At 44.8% G+C, this 15,585-nt stretch overlaps 1 protein-coding gene across 1 annotated transcript in view; it reads left to right on the top strand.

The window, feature by feature from the left end:
* The window catches only part of LOC103269648 (neuron navigator 2), a 411,491-nt gene that overhangs the window by 125,591 nt on the left and 270,315 nt on the right, over positions 1–15,585 (top strand). Inside the window, exon 2 of the mRNA XM_008067217.1 lies at positions 5,331–5,448. Within this exon, the coding sequence (XP_008065408.1) occupies positions 5,331–5,448 (118 nt within the window). The remainder of the gene's footprint in view (positions 1–5,330; positions 5,449–15,585) is intronic.

A 15,585-nucleotide genomic window follows, 5' to 3' on the forward strand; every position in this document is an offset into this window, starting at 1 on the left:
CCCAGGTGGGGGCACTCAGAAGGGCGTGGCGTGAGTTCACAGCCAGGGAAGTGTGAGGTGTGTCCAGTTTTCCTGGGGGTCATTGTATTAATGCATGTGGATACGTTCTCTCGGTTAGTCCTCACATGGATGGGCAGACTTCTTCTGTGAAGACTTGGATAGTCAATATTGGAGGTTCCGTGGGCAAAAGGTCTCTCCATTAAAGTCAGTCACTCAACTTTGCTCTTATATCTTGAAAGCAGCCAGAGGCACTAAATGGATGTGGCTGTGGCTCTGTCCTAATGGGTCTTTGTTTACAGAAACAGGTGGTCAGCTGGATTGGGTCCAGTCGCAGGTTGCCAGCCCTCACCTTATAATATATTTGGTCTAATCCTCTGTTTATGGAGGATAGAACTGAGGAACAGAACGATGAATAGAAACTAATTTGCCCAGAGCCAATGGCCAACTTGACCCTACTAGATTCCAAAGCCTGTGGGCTTTCATGCATGCTGCTGCCCCTTCAAGGGTCAGATATAGTCTGAGCAAGAGCAGAGGAATGATAAGACTGCCTTGACTCACAGGGTGAAGAGTTTGCCTTTAATTCAGTTGGAAACTGGGAACCATTGATGGTTGTTTGAGCAGACAATTAGAGCTGTGCCCTCTGCAGGTTCATTTGGCAGTGGTGTGGAGGTAGGTTAAAGAGGAGACAAGCTTTTGTTCTGGAGTAGAAAGGTTCACTTTGGCGAAGCTGCTTCTGACCACTACAGTCTTTGGAGGGTTTCATGTACCTTGTACCTACATGGTCCCACCATGGCTCCCTTGTGTGTGTGTGTATGTGTGTGTACTTGTTGAAAGAAGTTCGTTCAGCCTTCGCGTCCTGCTGGGTTGTATAGACTCACAAAGAATGCTCATAATAGAGAGAGGAGATAGTACGTCTATTATTTTATTTTATTGAGTTGTGGGGTATGTGTGAGGATTTGCTAAATAAGTACATTGCTTGCAGGTGAGGTTTGGGCTTCTAGCAAGCCCTCTCTCCCTGGTAGTGGACATGGTGCCCAGTGGGTGGTTGTATGCCCTTATCTCCCTCCCTCCCTCCTTTGGCAGTGCCCAGCTACTGTTGTTCCTGCCTCTGTGCCCGCGTGCCCAATGTTTAGAGCCCGTTTGTGAGTAGAACATGTGGTATTCAGGTTTTTGTTTCTGTAATAGTTCACTTAGAATGATGGTCTCCAGCTGCATCCATGTTGCTACAAAGGCCATGATTTTGTTCTTCTTTATGTTCCATCGTGTCCGTCGTGTATATGTACCACATTTTCTTTTTTCAGTCCCCTCTCTATGGGCATCTGGATTGTTCTCACTGAAAGAATTAATGAAAAAATCAAAATTCAAACCTAGATCTATCCCTTGCTATCCGAATGCTTTTGAATAAAAAGTCACTCAAGTTTTCTGGGCTTCAGTTTATTCACTTGTATTTATTTATTCACAACTAGGCCTACTTCAGAAGGTAGATGTAAGGATCAGTGAGGCACTGTGTGGAAGTCCCTGTCCTGACCCACATGGGGGGCAACCCCTTTGAGGAGTTGCCACTATTGTGAGATTACCTGGGGTGAGGCTTTGGAAGAACAGGATGGAGGGTGAGAGCCAAGGTCAGATGGGGAGTGGATGCTATTTTGGGAGGCACAACTATTCTTAAAGAACCTTAAATGTCTAGGAAGGGATGAACTGTGGCACCAATATCTCCTTCCACTTAGCAGTTTCCTTGTCGATGTCCACTGGTCATGTAGCTGATGTTCTAGGTATCCAGGTCTTTAAACATGGGAGTATTTCATGGTCCCTCCCACATGGAAGGGGACATCCCTCTAGGGTTTGAGAGAGTAGTGTGGGTGCACACCTCCTAGTTAGGAAGGAAGCCTTGCTCTGGATACCAGCCTGGCCGGTTTCTGACTCTGCCATCCTTTGTGATTCCCAGTGGGAGACTTGAAATTTTGCCGTGAGAAGGGGAAGAAGTCCTTGAGTCATGTGTGTCCTGGAGGTCAGGGTAGACCCTCTCAGGGTGAACAGATTTTGTGAGAATCCACTTTTATATGGTGCTGGTAGTGAGATTTTGAATTACCAGCTTTTATTTACTGAACACTTAGCTGTGCCAGATCCTGTGTCCTTTCTGTGTATGAGCTCACCTCATCTTCATAATGGCCGATGACGTAGGTATTATTATCACCATCTTGCAGATGAGAACACCTTGGCCAGAGGGCATAGAGGTAATTGGCATCATAGCAGCCTCGATGTCAAGCAAGTCTGTTCACTCCAGAGCCCTCCTCTTTACCAGCCTCTCCTGCTGCCTCCTTCCTGAGTCTCCCCATGCGGGTCAGGCCAGGGGCTTCCATACGGTGTCTCACTGATTCTTTACGTCCATCTTCTGCGGTTGGCTTTGTTGTGTCCATCTTACAGGTGAATGAACTGAAACCCAGAAAAGTTGAGTGACTTTTTTAATCCAAAAGCATTCAGATAGCAAGGGATAGATCTAGGTTTGGGTTTTGATTTTTTTTTTTCCTTAATTCTTTCAGTGAGAACATTAAATAGAAAAATGAGACTAGAATCAACAGCAGGGTGTCATGGAAGGGTTTAATGACGAACATTGACATTTGTATTTAGGGAGGTGGTATTGTAGTGACTAAGGGATTCCAGATAAGTCATCCTGGGTCTTAATTCTGGCTCTACCATTTATTTGTGACTTTAGACAAGTTACTTTACCTCTCTACCGTCAGTTTTCTCCTCTGAAAAATGGGCACAATGATAATATCTACCTCATAGAAGGAGGGTTAAATGGGTTAATGTGTAAAATGTCTGTACCAGTGCCTGGCATATATAGTGGGCACTGTATGTTTGCTGAATTTATTAAGCTCCTACTCCATGTAAGGCACTGTTTTCAAATGTGTTGTGTTACTCAGGCCTCATAATAGCTGACAAGTAGATAGTATCGATCTCGTTTTACAGATAAGAAAACAGCCTCAGAGAAGTTAAATAGCTCACATGAGGTCATTCATCCATCCACAGGTATATATTGAGAAATTCTCATATGCCTGTGCTCTTAGAGATACTCGTAGATACATCATTGAGGAAAACAGTCCCCAGTTCTCATCCTTGTGGAGCCCGTAGAACTGGGACTTGAACCAAGTCTCCTTCTTTTCCTCTTTAAAAAAAATTTTTTTTTAAATTTTAAAGATGTGGGGTACAATTCAGGATTAGGTATACAAAAGTTCATCATGCAGGTACCCTTGTTGATGAGGTGTGCCCCTCCCTCCCCTGGCAGTTTCCCTCAACTGCCAATCCCAGCCCCCCTCCCCTGACAGTTTTCCACTACTGCCAATCCCTTTCTTATAGTATTATGATAATTTGGTCAAGTTCCACTTATGAGTGAGAACATATGGTACTCTGTTCTTTGTTTCTGTGATAGATCACTGAGTAGGATCAACTCTAAATCCATCCAAGTTGCTGTGAAGTCCATATGTTTGTTCTTCTTTATGACTGTATAATATTCCATTGTATACGTACCACATTTTAAAAATCCAGGCCAGCTTCTATGGGCAGCTTGGTTGGTTTCATGTTTTTGCTATTGTGAATTCCTTTTCCTCTTAACGTTTGTTTTTCTTCCTCTTCTCCCTCTTAACAATTCCATTTACTCTTTTAAATTTCAGGTTAGGTACTGTAATGACCAAGATGGTGGTCCACTTCCTTAATTTTCTCTACATTTACCAAATGGAAAATGATCTTGTTTTACTAGATTTTTTGGTCTTTGGCCACTGGGGAATCACAGGGAAGGAGACTAGTATGGGTTTAGGGATTGAATTCCTGGGCTGAGTTGTGAAATAGAGGCAGATGGTAGGGGTGCCTCTTCTGCTTGTGGGTCAATGCGGTGGAAGACAGAGCTTCTAGGTGGGTGGGTGGTGGACATGCATTGTCGTTCTCATCTCTTGATGAACTAAAAGGTGCAGCTCGACTCAGTCCTTCTGAGGAAGAAGCCCTCAGGTTCCCCGTGTGGAGTAGCCAGAGATGCTGTCTCCCTAGAAGGGCCTAACTTTGCCCGTCTACCCATCTCCTGCTCCCAAGCCAGGAGCCTTGAGGGGCTGCCACCATTGTGTGATATTACCCTGGGCGAGGCTTTGGAAGAACAGGATGGAGGGTGAGAGCCAGGATCAGGCTGGGCGTGAATGCTGTTCTGGGAGTCACATGGTCACACGGAGCAAGCCCGCTGATGAAGGTAGAATGATCACCTTCATCGTTTTGGTGAAGACATCAGATGGCATAGTGTGTAAATCGGCTGCTCCTAAGTAGTTGAGGCAAGATGGTTCTTTTGTTGAGCAGTCATGTATTCATATCACTCTGAAAAAAAGAGATGCTGATATGCAGGGACCTCCTTGATCACGTACACATTCCTCTGCAAGCTCACAAACCCATGTGTGGAGCTTGGGACTTTTTGTTTTGTTATGTTTTTGGCCTTGCTAGTTGGGGAAAAGGTTTTTAGGCAAGAATTTTCTTGTGCATGTTGGCCTGTTTGGAAGAAAATTTTATTTTTCTTCTAACTGTTCTGAGACCAGGAAGAGAAGATCTCATATGTCCCCCAAGGGGGTCTGCTCTCCTGATTCTGTGGGTGACCTAGCCTTTGCCTCCAGGGTGCTGTGCGCTCCAATATTGTGTTTAAATACGTTGGAATGTGCTAGGTTTTGTTCACAGAATCCCAACAGTGAAAATGATGCCTGGCTTTTAAATTAAACCGATTACATTTGCAATTATTGTGAGGCGAAAAATAACTCCACTCACACGAGAGTCATTGAAGGGGCTCTGTTTTCCTACTTGGCTTCTTTACAAGGGACCCAGGCTCCTGAGAACTCGAATAACTCAATGGCCCTCCTTCCCCTGAAATGGCCCATTCGGAGATGCCTGTTGGGTGGTAACCTCCCCATACGTTTTCTCAATACAGAGAAAAAGATGGGGAGGGGCGGGGGAGACTTCGGGAAGGGGTGTGGGAGATTTAGCTCGCATGGAGTGCTGCAGCCTCTCAAAGCCCTCTGGAGCAGACTGTTTAGTTCCGTGTCCCCTGTCCCATTCAGGCCCCTGCATGTTTTGAAGCTTTCTTTAGCTTTTCCCTGAGCCCTGACGGCAGATCTCTCAATAGGCAAAAGCCCAGCTATGGTTATGAATGCCCGACCCGCACAATGCCCTGAATTTTAATGGCACTGCCTGGCCCTGAAAGCTCGCCGGCGGGACGGGGTCCACCGTCCCGCCCGAGCAGCTGCCACAGACTCTGAGATTGGGTCCGGCTGGCTTCCTGAAGTTGCCTGTTTGCTTTTTTGCAGATCTACACGGACTGGGCCAACCATTATCTAGCCAAATCCGGCCATAAGCGTCTCATTAAGGATCTCCAGCAAGATGTCACGGATGGCGTCCTCCTGGCCCAGATCATCCAGGTTGTAGGTAAGAGTGGATTTTTCCTTGGGGGTTGTGAGTTAGGGTGGGGCCAGCCCAGAGGGAGTCAAGTGGAGTGAGGGACATGGAACACTGAAATCTCTAAGAAGAAGGCAGGTTTTTCTCCTATGTGCTGACCATTTATTTGACTTTGTGTTCAGACTCAGGTTCTGTGGCTTCTTGCTTACATTTTTGTTTTTTCCTGTTAAGATCACACACACTCCACTTTCATCCTGATCTCTCAGAGGAGAGACTGGCCAGTTGCTGGTGGTTTGTGGAAGGGGTTCTCTGGCCCACTTCGTGACTTCTACTGTCTTCCTGTCTCTCCCATTTCCTCCTTCGGGTGGTACTAAGTTTTGTGGATTACTTTGGAATCATCATTTTTTTTAAAGTAACATGGGGCTGATTTAACCCTGCCAACTCTAATTGGGTCTGTAAAATCAAAGGCTAAAACTCCGGAGAGGGCTGGTTGGTTCTGGTTTTAATATAAGGGGAAGGGAACTTGAGCAGTGGAATTTTTCATGCCTTGGCCATGTGCTGGGAGGAGATACTTCCTCCTGGGAAGGCATGCGGTAGAGGCTGGCAACAGCTTTGCCCCAGGCCTTGAGGCAACCGCCTCATGGGCCTGCCTGAGAGCTCAGAGCACACTGAGGAGGCGGGAGGTCAATTAGACGGCATTAAGCTGATTGTTGTCACTGGTAGCCTTGGCAGCGAGTCATGCCAAGGGAGGGGGGTGTAGGGAGAGGGAAGGAGCACCAGTCCCTCTAGTGGGTATTGCTGCAGTAAATTTGCTTATCCTTCAGGCGTGAGAAGGAAACTTTCATAGTTAGAGATCTGCTCACATCTGTAGAGAGTATACCTGAAAACACAGGCAGGTTGGCCTTAGCTGAAACTTTTGGACTGCCGCTGCTCCTCAAAGAGAGAGAAGTTTCCCTGCAGTCTTATGATTGATTTCTTTAGACTAATTGCCATTGGTCCTCTTCTTTCTCTCCTTTTTCCTCCTTACATTAGTTTTCTGTTGCTATATAACAGATGATCACACACATAGACACGGCTGCTTATAACAAATATTTATTATCTCACAGCTTCTGAGCATCAGTAGTCCAGGTATGGCTTAGCTGGGTGCCTCTGCAAGGCTGCAGTCAAACTGTCGGCCAGGATTGTATTCTCATCTGGAGGCTTGACTGGGGAGGGATTTGCTTTTACACTCACTCAGGTTGTTGGAGGAACTCATTTCCTTGCAGTGAGAGGACTATGGGTCCTGACTTCTGGCTGACTATCAGCTGAAGGCCACCATCACCTCCTGAAAGCTGCTCTCAGCTCCTTACCCTGTGGGCCTTCTGATATGGCCTCCTATTTCTTCAATGCCAGCAAGGGAGGCAGTTTCTGGAGAAAGACTGCTAGCAAGATGGAATTTTAAATAATGTAACATGATTGTGGGGGTGATAGCTCATCACTTTTGTCTTATTCTTTTAGAAGCAAGTCACAGGTCCTGTCCATACTCGAAGTGAGGGGATTGTATAAGGACATGAATACCAGAGGGTGGCCATTATTGGGGGACACCAAAAAAGTCTCTCTGCCATATTCCTCTTCTTTTGGTTCCTCTTCTTTCTCCCATTCTTTATCACCAAGCTCTTTAAAACATTTCACTCATTTTATTTTCTCAACATTCTTTTGAGAATGGGGTAGTTTCCTCCCCATTTCACAGATGTACAAATCGAGCCCCAACAGGGCTCAGTAGTCCAATAACAGATGACTAGTCTACGTGGTAATTCTGACCTGGGTCTGTCTGCTTCTAAAGCCTCTGTTCTTTGCTCTGCTGTATTGTATCACTTTTCCCTCCAGAGACACTACCCCTGGCATAGGGTTTTGCCACTCTTAATTGATTTAGCTTAATAGCCATTTATTGAGCACCTACTGCACACCAGCTTTGTACTCCTTGCTAGGAATAAAGACCAAATATGGAAAGCTCAGAACCTCAGAAGAATTTGGCAGGGTCTTCATGGAAGATATGACTTGCACATGAGCTGGGTTTTGAAGTCCATCTCAGCAGGGCCACATCATGCATGTGGGCCCACGTTGACTGAGTGTTGGAGCTATGCAGACTAATTCTACTCAAAACCTTCTCAGGTTTCAGCACAAGCAGCAAGAGAGAACACGTGGCAAGGATTGTATGATAGGCCTTTTTCTTGTCTCAGCTCCATCTCTCCCAACAGATGGATCCCAGAAGAGTTACTTTGTCTCTATTGTCTTTTCTTCCATCTTTAAAATGGGGTTTGCCATACTTGTTTTGTCTGATCTTATGGCAGACTCAGGAAATTCAAATTAGGTATCAAATATGAAATACATTTGGAAACTATGCTCTGCTCCTGGATAGCACTTGGCAGCAGCTGCCTGGAAATGTATGTAGAGAAGGTTGATGAAGTCTTGCTGTCAGTGTCAGAGTGTGATGTGATAGATTAGTCATGTCTGCCTTGGGCTGAGAAGAGGCAAATGGTAGCATGTATGTTGTGAGTTTATAAAACATAGTGCTATGAAAAGGTAGCCAGTGCCATTTTGTTTGTTTGTTTGTTTGTTTTGAGTCAGAGTTTCACTCTGTTGCCCAGGCTGGAGTGCAGTGGCACACTCACAGTCGCCCCAGTGTTAACCTGCTGGGCTTCGGTGATCCTTCTGCCTCAGCCTTCCAAGTAGCTGGAACTATAGGTGTGTGCTACCACACCTGGCTAATTTATTTGATTTTATTGTAGAGACAAGGTCTTGCCAAGTTGCCCGGGCTGGTCTCGAACCGGCAGGCTCAGGCAATCCACTCCCTTAGCCTCCCAAAGTGTTGGAGTGACAGGCTGAACCACTGAGCCCAGCCACAGTCCTGTTTTTATTGCCATTCAGGAGGCTGCTTTCCTGAATTAATTCAGATGAGATGGGGAGAGGGTCTCTTTGGCCAGAGACTCCCCACACATGGCCAGATGTCAGCATATAACTCTCCCCCTGACTGTGCCATGCCAGGACTTGCACCCTCTGCGCTGTGTGTGGAGAGCAAAGACCCAGGAGAAGAAGAGTGAGGAGGCAGCCAATGTAGGTGTCTGCCATGTGTTTTTGCTCCTAGTCTGCCTCTCAGCCAGCTCAGAGCATTATTGTTATTTTTGAATTGGAGTCTCACTCTGTTGCCCAGGCTGGAGTGTAATGGCATGCTCACAGCCACTACAGCCTGGACCTGCTGGGCTCAGGCGATTCTTCTGTCTTAGCCTTTCAAGTAGCCGGAACTACAGGCAAGTGCCACCACACCCAGCTAATTTTTTAATTTCTTGTAGAGACTAGGTCTAACCAAGTTTCCCAGGCTGGTCTCGAACCCCTGGACTCAGGCAATCCTCTTGCCTCAGCCTCCCAAAATGCTGGAATTACAGGCTTGAGCCACTACGACCAGCTGTTCAGAGCATTTAATCTCAGAGTATTTCGTGAACATAGGTCTCTGGGTGAAGGAAGCAGGAACCACATCTTCTTCTTCTTTTTCTTTATTCGTAGATGGGTCTTGCTATGTTTCCCAGGAGGATTTTGAACTCCTGACCTCAAGTAATCCGCCTTGGCCTCCCAAGTAGCTGGGACTACAGGCACACATCACCACACCCGAGTTAGGGCTGCATCTTCTGACCAGGAAGCAAAACTATTGCCCATTTGTACCCTTTGCTTGTGAAACCCATGCTTTTCCCCATACGTGTGCCCATAACAAGAAAATGTAGAAAGATACATTTTTGTGCATAAACATGTACTTAATATGCACATATAGTGCGTATAGAGAGATAACTATATGTATATATCTATATATATTTATGCAAAATTTTTCCAGAATTAGAGTCTTGGTGGCTCCATCTTGTGCTGGCCAGAATTCTAGTGGCTGCACTTGCTCTTTGAATGGTGAGCTCCTACTCATTCTTGAAAAGTCAGTTATTCTCTGAGACCTTTCCTGGCTGCCCCGGACAGAGCTGGAAGACCCTCCCTCTGTCATTCCTCTGGCTGCTGCCTTGGGCCTGGTTCTTCTCTAGGACTGGGTCTGAGATGTCTTCCTTTCTGGGCTCACAACATTTAGCACAGTGCCTGGCATGCAGCGATGTTCAGGAAAAGCTGAGAAGATTAGGGTTAAGAATTTTATTGACTGTGAGTGTGGGTTGGATCGTTTCCAGTAGGTGGACTGGACATCTCCCCTTTTCAGCATTTAGTGTCCCTCTAAACAGTGTGGCACACCATTCTCCTTTCCAGGATTCCTTAGCAGCTCTCAACTGTCAGATTCTGAAGGGACCTTTAAAAGCCCCAGCCTGATGCATGAATTGCTTCTATAAAAAAGTAGTCAGCAGCCTCTCTTAATTACTTCTGGTGATGGGCAGCTTACTGCATTCTCAAGCACTAGTTCTAATGATGGAGAGTTGGAATCCTTCAAAAGCTCTTGTCTTAGTTCTTTGGTCCGCTAAAACGAAATGCCACAGAATGCCTTACAAACAACCGACCCTCACTTCTCACAGTTCTGGAGGCTGGGAAAATCAAGGTGCTGGCAGATTTGGGGTCTGGTGAGGGCTCACATCTTGATTCACAGAGATCTATCTTCTCAACTGTGTCCCGACAAGGTGGGAGGGATGGACAAGCTCCCTTGGGTCTCTTTTATCAGGACACTAATCCCTTGAGCCATTGCCTTCATGACCTAATCATCACCTCCCAAAGGCTCTCCCTACAAATATACCACAATGGGACTAAACCTCAGTGTATGAATTTTGGGAGGACATATTCAGGGCATAGCAGCTGTATCTTCTTTCATTAAGTCAAAATTGGGGTGTCCCCCCTTGGTAGTATCTCTCTGTAAGTACTAATTCTGCCCTCTTGGGCTACAAGGAACAATCCAATCCAGGGACAGTGAGAGCATCAAAATAAATGGATGACATTTGTGGATTGTTACCTTTGAATAAAGTAGGAAGGCACAAGTCTACCCTGATAATAAGTAAATGCTACAAACAGAGGCGAAGATATATCAATGGATAGGAGAACACTGGTGAGAAATGTTGGGGAGGTGCAGCCTTCGAGAGAGATGAGTTAAGGCAAGAATTATCACTGGAGGCCAAACTCTAGAGGAGGAAGCTTGGTAAGGACCAGGACATTGGTATGGTCTCAAAGTCTCTCTCCACTGCTTACTTATTAGTTAAAAGGGAATAACTACTAAGGAGAGTGTCCAGACCCCATTGTGACCAGGTAATCAGAGTGACATCACCAGTGAAGGACAGATAGAGGCCATGTGCTTTCTGATGCCATAGCCTGGGAGGAACACACATCGTGTCGTACGGGCTAGGAAACAAATCACGAGGAATCTCAGACAAACCCACATCATAAAACATTCTATTCAAAACAAAACAAACAAGCAAACAAAAACTGGCCTGTATTGTTAAAAAAATGTGAGTGCTATGAGAAACAAAGAAAGACTGAGAAACTTGGAGACTAAATAGACATGACAATAAATGCACCACATGATCCTGGACCACATCCTGAACAGGGGAATATAATGCTCTATAGGACATTTTTGAGTCATTTGATAAAATTGGAATATTGGAGTTAAATCAATGTTTAAATTTGTAGAATTTTATAATTGTATCATGGAAGATAATATCCTTGTTCCTTGGAAATACACGTTTAACATAAGACACAAAGGCCATTATCCATGTAGCTTTCTCCAAAATGGTTCAGGAAAAAAAAAAGATGATATGTGGAAGGGGAGGAGAGGAAGAGAAAATGAGAATAAGTGAAGGTGTATGAGAAAAGCATTTGAGGGAATTCTCTGTGCTATTCCTGTCAGTTTTCTGTAAGTTTGAAGCCATTTCAACATGAAAAGCTAAAAAGACAACACATCCAAATGAAGCACCATCAAAACTTGCAGGCAGCAAGATTTTCCCTTTTAAGGGACAGCCCCTTTCTAGACCCAGGAGGAGTATGGTGTGTCATGGATAAGGACCGTGGTTTTGTGAAACCTGACCCATGATGGAGGAGGGGTGGTGGGAGGGTGGGAAGACCTCAAACTGTAGCAGGAATTATGTAGGTGAAGCAGTCAAGGAGGGCCTTTCTGGAGGAGGAAATAGTGTGGAGAGAAGCTGGGAGCTAGTGCCAGAGGGTCCACAAGGCAAAACCGGGAAGGGTTAGCAGGTACAGGACAGGGAATTCTAGACTTTAGCCTAAGAACAAAGGCCAGTGATTGAAGCGTGGTTTTCCAGGCTGAGAGTGGCCATCAGGCATGTAACTTCAAGGGCAACCTTACATGCTTTTCCCACGTGCTGTTTCTAAGGCTTCATCCATCCCAGGCACCCCTGGAGCTGGTCCTCTTAGGAGTTAGGATTGTGTGGGGCCCACATTTTTCTACCATTGCCTTCTGCCATTAGGCAAGTCCCATTAGGACCTTCTTTTGGTGTCTGAGGGTTGGATCTCGATGTTAACTTCTTGTTAGTGTGATTATCTTCTTGTATCATGAGTTGCCCGAGGTCAGCAGTTGCCTGCCAGCCCATGGCGGTGCCATTTCCATGAGTTATTAGAAAGGTTTACGAGGCCAGGATAAACAGCATGAATCAAGACAGAGACAGGCCTCCTTCCTGTGCTTATATTGCTTTCACTCAGGGAAGATGTCAGAAGAGGCTGAAGTGAGGGAAGGAGAGAGAAGGGGTGAGAGAGGGAGGGAAAGGATGAACAAAAGAGGATTTGAGAAAAAGAGGAAACAACGAGAGAGAGGAAGAAAGATTTTCCCCTTAGAAGTGGGAAGTACTGATGGCTGTTTATTTCCACAGCCATTTGGGCTACCTCTGAACGCAACCAAGAAATTAAGACAATGTGTAGGCCCAGGCCTTTCTGTCAATGACCTGCTACCATTGTGTTACCTTGGGTAACTCATGTGCCTTTCTGGGCAGTTAGTTTCTCTCTCTTTCCATTGGCAGAGCTGCCAACTGCCAGGGATGGTTAAGTGCATAGATGCACAGGCTGTTGAAATGTCAGGATTCTTTAATGGAGGCCTTTCGAAAAGTAACGTGTGATGCCACCGTTTTTATTCAAAAAGTGCATTGGTGCTTTCCAATCACTAACTTGTCACCTTGTGTGCAGATGTGTTGCCGTATTTGTGGGACTAAGAATGCCTTGAAATATGCTGGGATAAATAAATTACCATTGGCACTTAGGATGCCAGTTTTAATCACAGTTGAGGACTTGGAGGACAAATGCCTTTGTTTCTTTGATTGTCTGCTTTTGGGATACAGCCAACCCCCCCCCACCCTGAACTAATAAACTTGGCTCTGAAGACCAAACTCTTCCTTCTTACCAGCAGAATCAGAGCAGCTATTAATGCTCTAAGTGTTTGTGACAGCCATAGGAATTTGGGAATTTAAGTAAAGGATAAATATCTAAATGATATGAAATTGGAAACTAGGAGGCCTAGAACGTATTTTGTATTTTTATTAAACATGGATTTGGGGCTTGGGTTAGCCATTTGGTTCAACTCTTCCCATGAACTCTTTAGATTGCTCATAAGAAGACTCCGCCTGTCGATTTATTTTGACTATTGCAAAATGGCGGCATTTGGCTTGCAGGAGCTCTGGTATTTGAGTTTAGAGACACCTGCCTGGGTTTAGGTGATAGATCATGAAAAAGAATTGAGTATTTAGATCAACCTCTTTGGTTTCATTATCCAGATTCTATATAAGGAATCTTTAAAATTTTCCAGGTGACTTCCTGGGATCACAGTTATCCCTCCTTCTCTATAATGAGCACCAATGACCTGATGCTGAACTGGGTAATGATTGGAATCCAATGACTTATGACTGTGGCCATCACAAGTGTCCAACTGGAAAACACTTGGATAGTCTTTGTTTCTCAGAAGCCACATATTTATTCTCTCCGATTCGAGTATCAAAATCCAAGTACAGAGTTCATGCCTGCCATCATTCCCCACCCATGAAAGGGTGCTGTTTGGCCAGAGTCTTCTCTTTTTTCCTCATCTTTAGTACGTATTTACAAGTGGGAGGACGGCTGCCTGGAAATGGTCAGTAAAACCCTGGGTCACTGAGATGCTAAGAAGATTCCCTTCTTAGTCCCTCTCAACAAATATTAACTGAGTGGCTCTTGTGTGCCAGGCACTGTTCTAAGCTCTGGGATTCTAGTAGGAAACAAAACAGATAAGAATCTCTGTTCTTATACAGTGTGCATGCTGGCAATGTATTCTGGCCATTTATATTTTCTGCTGAATGGAACAAATACTTATGTATTCCATTCATTGGACACCTTTATGTGCTTTTCAGGGTACCTCTTTGGGAGTAAGCCTTTCTAAAAGGCATTTGTCCTCAAAGTCCTCAACTGTGATTAAAACTGGCATCCTAAGTGCCAATGGTAATTTGTTTATCCCAGCATATTTCAAGGCATTCTTAGCCCCACAAATACGGCAACACATCTGCACACAAGGTGACAAGTTAGTGAATGGAAAGCACCAATGCACTTTTTGAATAAAAATGGTGGCATCACATGTTATTTTTCGAAAGGCCTCCATTAAAGAGTCCTGACATTTTCTAAAATGCCTGTTTTAGTGTTCTTACATTAAGCAGAGTTGCGAAAACTCAACTGGCTTTCCCAGGTGGGTCATAAACGTAGACATCTATTACTTTTAGCAAATTCTAAAGAAGGTAGGTTAGGCTGAATGTACACGAACCAGACTGTCTTGCAGTGATTAGATTTTTAAGCAATTTCCTGCTGCTAGCTTGCTTTCTTAGTTTTTACTTCTCTCTTAAGGTAGAAACACTAGAGAAAAAATAAATCCAATTTGCGATAATGGTTCAGCTTTCTAAAATCTTCGAGGCTTGGGATACTTTGATTCAGTTATTCCTTTCAGACAGTTTCTGGTGGCTTTTTTCTTCATGGACGTTTTAGGCATCATACTTATTAAAAATTTGATGAATTCTCACACCTGTAATCCCAGCACTTTGGGAGGCCAAGGTGGAAAGATCACTTGAGTTCAGGAGTTTGAGACCATTCTAGGCAACATAGCAAGACCTCGTCTCTACAAAAAAATTAAAAAATTAGCCAGGCATGGTGGCATGCGCCTATAGTCCCAGCTACTTGGGAGGCTGAGGTGGAAAGATTGCTAGATCCCAGGAGATTGAGGCTGCAGTGAGCTGTGATTGTGCCACTGCACTCCAATCTGGGACAGAGTGAGGCCCTCACCCAAGAAAAAAAAGAATCTGATATGATGTTTTCTGGAATTAAATTATGCAAGCAGTTATTGAACTCTAAGGATACAAATGTGAAAAATGAACTCTACATTTCATCCAGGCTCCCAATGGGAAAATAAGAAAAGGAGAATAGCATATTAGATGATTAAGAATGAAACAGATGCAGGTATAGGGTGCCATGAGAGCAGAGATCTGAGCATGCCTTACCCTCCTGAGGGCGTGGGTATAGGAGTCTGGGATTGGAGAGGTAGTTTATAAAGGCTTAAAGAGGAATCCAGGTCTTGGCTCTTTACTATGGAGTCCCAGCAGAGTTTCTGAGCTTAATTCAGATGGAGACATCAAAAAGAAAAATTTTATTTTATTTATTTTACATAGATGATAATATACATTATTGGTTTCCTAATTCTACCATTTAAAGAGTGCTTGCTAGCCGGACTCGGTGACTCAGCCTGTAATCCCACGCTTTAGGAGGCTGAGGTGAGTGGATTGCCTGAGTCCACGGGTTCGAGACTACCTGGGCAACTTAGCGAGACCTCATCTCTACAATAAATCAAAAATTAGCCAGGCGTGGTAGCGCGCGCCTGTAGTTCCAGCTACTTGGAAGGCTGTGGCGGAAGGATCACTGGAGTTCAGCAGGTCGAGGCTGTGGTGGCAGGGAGCGTGCCACTGCACTCCAGTCTGGGCGACAGAGTGACACTCCAACTCAAAAATAAATAAATAAAATAAAATAAAATAAAATAAAGAGTGCTTGCCATGTGTTAGGCACTGGGGCACTGTGCTAAGTATTTTACTGGCATCATACCATCTAATTCTCAAAGCTTCTGCTGTGAAGTAGGTAGTATTGGGTCTATTTTATAGATAAGCAAACTGTGGCCCAGAGAGATTGGGTGACATAGCTGAGATCACATAGCCAAGAAAC

This window comes from Carlito syrichta, unplaced genomic scaffold (assembly GCF_000164805.1).
Source record: "Carlito syrichta isolate Samal-C Ts95f unplaced genomic scaffold, Tarsius_syrichta-2.0.1 Scaffold309408, whole genome shotgun sequence".
In the NCBI taxonomy this organism is placed as follows: domain Eukaryota; kingdom Metazoa; phylum Chordata; class Mammalia; order Primates; family Tarsiidae; genus Carlito; species Carlito syrichta.